At 33.1% G+C, this 3,865-nt stretch overlaps 1 protein-coding gene across 1 annotated transcript; it reads left to right on the forward strand.

The window, feature by feature from the left end:
* The first annotated feature begins 334 nt into the window (after nt 1-334).
* LOC111391404 (LOB domain-containing protein 15) lies at nt 335-2,325 on the forward strand. The gene is made up of 3 exons (XM_023016618.1): nt 335-729; nt 985-1,234; nt 1,393-2,325. Exons 1-3 carry the CDS (start codon nt 716-718, stop codon nt 1,786-1,788), a joined length of 660 nt encoding a protein of 219 aa, XP_022872386.1. The 5' UTR covers nt 335-715; the 3' UTR covers nt 1,789-2,325.
* The last annotated feature ends 1,540 nt before the right edge of the window (nt 2,326-3,865 follow it).

Here is a 3,865-nt window from a genome sequence, read left to right on the forward strand (position 1 = left end):
GTTATAAAAATCTTTCAGTTTTGTCTGTTTGAACACTGCGATTTCAATAATCTGAAATTACAGTTGGAGCTAAATCAGTGGCCAAAAAGTCAAATCCAAGAAAAACTTTTCTTGAGATGGACAAGAAACTAACACTGCACTTTGCATTTCAAATTGTTAAATGAAAGATTTTAATTAGCTGTTAATATATATAATATGCATTGGATCAATATTTCGATTAAAAAAAGATGTGCATTTATGTCTCTCCTAAGGCACTTTCCCACATGCATCAATGGAGGAGCAATATGAAATTCAAGCTGCTGGAAATGGCTGCTCCAAAAGTCAACACTAGTAAAGACTCACACGCGACAAATCTATACCCTCTCTCTCTGTCTCTCTCTCGCCGCTCGCCTCCTATATCTAACTCTGTGTGTGTGTGTCGTGGATAATGAATTGATGATCTTCTCAATTTCATTCAGGGTTTTCTGCAGAATATAATTTCTTAATATGAATCCTCGTACATAGACCCCAGGTCCACGAACCATCAAATTTTGGCAGTTTCTGATTAAATAATAATAGTGTGGACTATCATTTTCCTGTTTATCTTGCCTTTTAAGCACTCTTAAGTCTTACCCTTATTTGTCTTTCTTATAAACCTTCTAATCCCTCTCTCTCTCTTCCCTCTTTCTCTTTCCCCAATTTTTTCTTAGGCTTTGTAGACAGATAGTATGCTTGAATGTCCAGAGAAAGGTAATCAACTATGGCACTCCCCAGGAGAGAAAAAAGTTGGTGAAGTGGGCAAATAATTTTCTTTTCTTTAGTTTTTACTAGTGTTCAAACTATGAAGTTTCACTTTTAATGTACTATTTTGTCGTTGACATTGACAAATGATGTTTAAGCTTTAATAGAACCAGTCCCACATGATCTTTCTAGCATCAGTCCATCAGAATTGATGTTTTATTCTTATTTAGCTTTAATAATTGTTGTTTCATATATATTTTGCAGGGAGAGATTTGAAGAGATAGGCAAGAAGATCAGGAGAGAATCTGATGCCTTTTCTCATATGGGAAGAAGACACATGTTGGGGCCTCCCGGAACCCTAAACACGATCACGCCGTGCGCAGCGTGTAAGCTTTTGAGACGACGGTGTGCTCAAGAATGTCCCTTCTCTCCATATTTCTCTCCTCATGAACCCCAAAAATTCGCTTCTGTTCACAAAGTTTTTGGTGCGAGTAATGTTTCCAAGATGTTGATGGTGAACCCTTTATCTTGTTGTTGATAATTAACCTTCCTATATTATATTTAATTGATTTTCCATCTTTAATTCAGGTCTTACCTATAAAATTGTACCAGAATCAAATCGAGGTTATTATTCATTATTTTCTTTTGTATGTGATTTGGTTGTTAATCCAGGAGGTTCCAGAGAGCCAAAGAGCAGATGCTGCAAATAGTCTTGTTTATGAGGCTAATGTGAGGTTAAGAGATCCAGTTTATGGGTGCATGGGAGCAATTTCTGCTTTGCAGCAACAAGTTCAATCTTTGCAAGCAGAACTAAATGCAGTAAGGGTAGAGATAATGAAATACAAATATAGAGAAACCAATATCGTTCCATCTTCTCACATAACCTTGCTTTCTTCTGGGGCCGTTTCTATTGCTGCTCCGCCACCTGCCCGGCTTCCACCACAGCCTCCGCCTCCACCACCTTCTTCACTTCCAATAACATCATCGTCTTCTTCCATGTACACTCCACCATCTACTGCTGCTGATTTTAGCACCATTTCGAATGATGACATCACATATTTTGGTTAAATTAATTCCTAGTCTTCCTATATATTTATCCCTGTTAAACAAACAATAAATATACTGTTACTATTAGTGTTGTCGAGATTTTAAATTACGTATAAATTTCCTTTTAATTTTGTCAAATCCCCTATTTAGGAGTCATGGAAAGATCAACATAAGCATCAATAATACATGCCCTTTTCTTTCTCAAATTCAATGAAGAGAATTGAAATAAACCAGAATGTCGTATGCGTTGGCATTTCGAAGTTAAAGGGGAAACATTGCTTTTCCAGCTACGTCTCCGGTTTTATGTACTATCTTCTGTACAAACTGATTGATCATACTTTGCTCCTGCACAGGTTAGTCTTTGCCGGTTAAATTTATAACAGCTAGTATAATCTGGGCTGAGAAAATTAAGGTATGGTTGTTATGTATCCTCTACTTGTTTATCAGAAACTTTAATATATACTGAATTATATTAGATAGTAAGAACAAGAGAACAAGATAATATTGATGGTTATTTGTAGGATACAAGCTAATATAGAATTTGGATCGTATTTTATAAATTATCAATTTAAAATTATTTAAAAATAAAGAAATATCTATTGTTTAAAGAAAAAAATTTGAGATTCGACTTGGTGCAACCAAACGCAGCTTGACAGCTATAACTAGTGTACAATATTTGTTTTCTATGGCGTGAAGAGTTCAACCTTTGTAGGAAGGGACCTGAAGGAAACCATAATTATATATATATAATAAGCTTATTGGAAACTTCATTTCTTTGCCTATCTTGTGTTTTGTACTTTTCACTCTCATTACATGTGTATATGTAAAGTTTAATTTCAACATCTCTCACATGGAGATGTGACTGAATTTGGTCTGAAGTCTAGTTTACTTCAAATTGTGGCATCTTACTTGTCTCCACACTGATTTCCATGGACATTTTTCAAAAAAATATTTTGAAAAAATATTATTTATTCATTCTTCTTCATCCCTCAACATCTCATGGTACATGTTTATGCAACAATAAGCTAGGGAAACTGCATATTAAGACAATTTGCAATAGATTAAGGAAAAATTCTAACCCAAATTAGGTAAAATTCTCTGTTATTTTACACCAATTTATCTTTTAGTACTTAAGTGTACGCTAAATATCTTCCGTGGCTATGACAAGCTATGAACACTAGATACAGAAACTTCTCTGTGAACTAACGAATGATTTAGCTTCCTTTCAGTAAATTTATAAATGATTTAGAAAGATTAATGGTTAGATAAATAGTTATTGGTTTCACGAAATCAGTAATAAGTATAAATGTGTGGTCGAAATTAATTTTTGACTATGACTGAATATTTCAACCATTTATTTATTTGTTGCCAAATGGAGATTCGATGATTTTTTGGTCTTTGTTTTGTCCGATATCGGTTTTAGATTAGAAGGTGGTCTCTTGGACTTGACATGAGGCAGCTGGGTGCCAGTTGAGATTAATTATTTTCTATTTTTATATATTTATTTAATTCCAATTAATGTACTTTTAGGGCTTCTTGTCATTTCTGTGTGGAGGATTTTTCTTTTTTTCTCTTATCTAAATGTATTTTTTTTTAAAAAAAAATTTCAAAATTAAAAGGTGGAAAAGACTATTGAAAATCTTGAGTATCTTCAGTTCTCAATATTTGGTATTTTGAAACAAAGAGGAGCCCAAATTCTTTGTATTCGCCTATGAAACAACGAGTCTTTGATGTCTAGATTTCTAGCACTTATAAGAACTAACAGAAACTAGGTTTGCATGTGCATCCTGTTGAGTTGTGTGCCCATATAATATAATTTTAGTGATATAAAAATAATATTATTCTTATATTAAATAAAATTGTGTTTATTTCATTCATTGCATTTATTTACTATTGAGCATGCATATTAAATTGCCTATGGTCACTTATTGATAATGTTAGTTGGGTACTTGTATTGAGAAGTACATTGTGACACAACTTATATTATAAACATAAATAATTTGTTCACAACTAATATAGAAGGACAGACATCTTGTATTATTTACTGATTTATCATTTGGAATTGTAATTTGTCCTTATTTTAGAAATAGTTAAATGT

Source organism: Olea europaea, unplaced genomic scaffold, assembly GCF_002742605.1.
Source record: "Olea europaea var. sylvestris unplaced genomic scaffold, O_europaea_v1 scaffold789, whole genome shotgun sequence".
Taxonomy (NCBI): domain Eukaryota; kingdom Viridiplantae; phylum Streptophyta; class Magnoliopsida; order Lamiales; family Oleaceae; genus Olea; species Olea europaea.

Bases quoted from the DNA above. Each gene is read 5' to 3' on its own strand.
- LOC111391404 (XM_023016618.1), top strand. The intron at 1,235-1,392 runs GTGAACCCTTTA...TTGTTAATCCAG, and splicing joins ATGTTTCCAAGATGTTGATG to GAGGTTCCAGAGAGCCAAAG.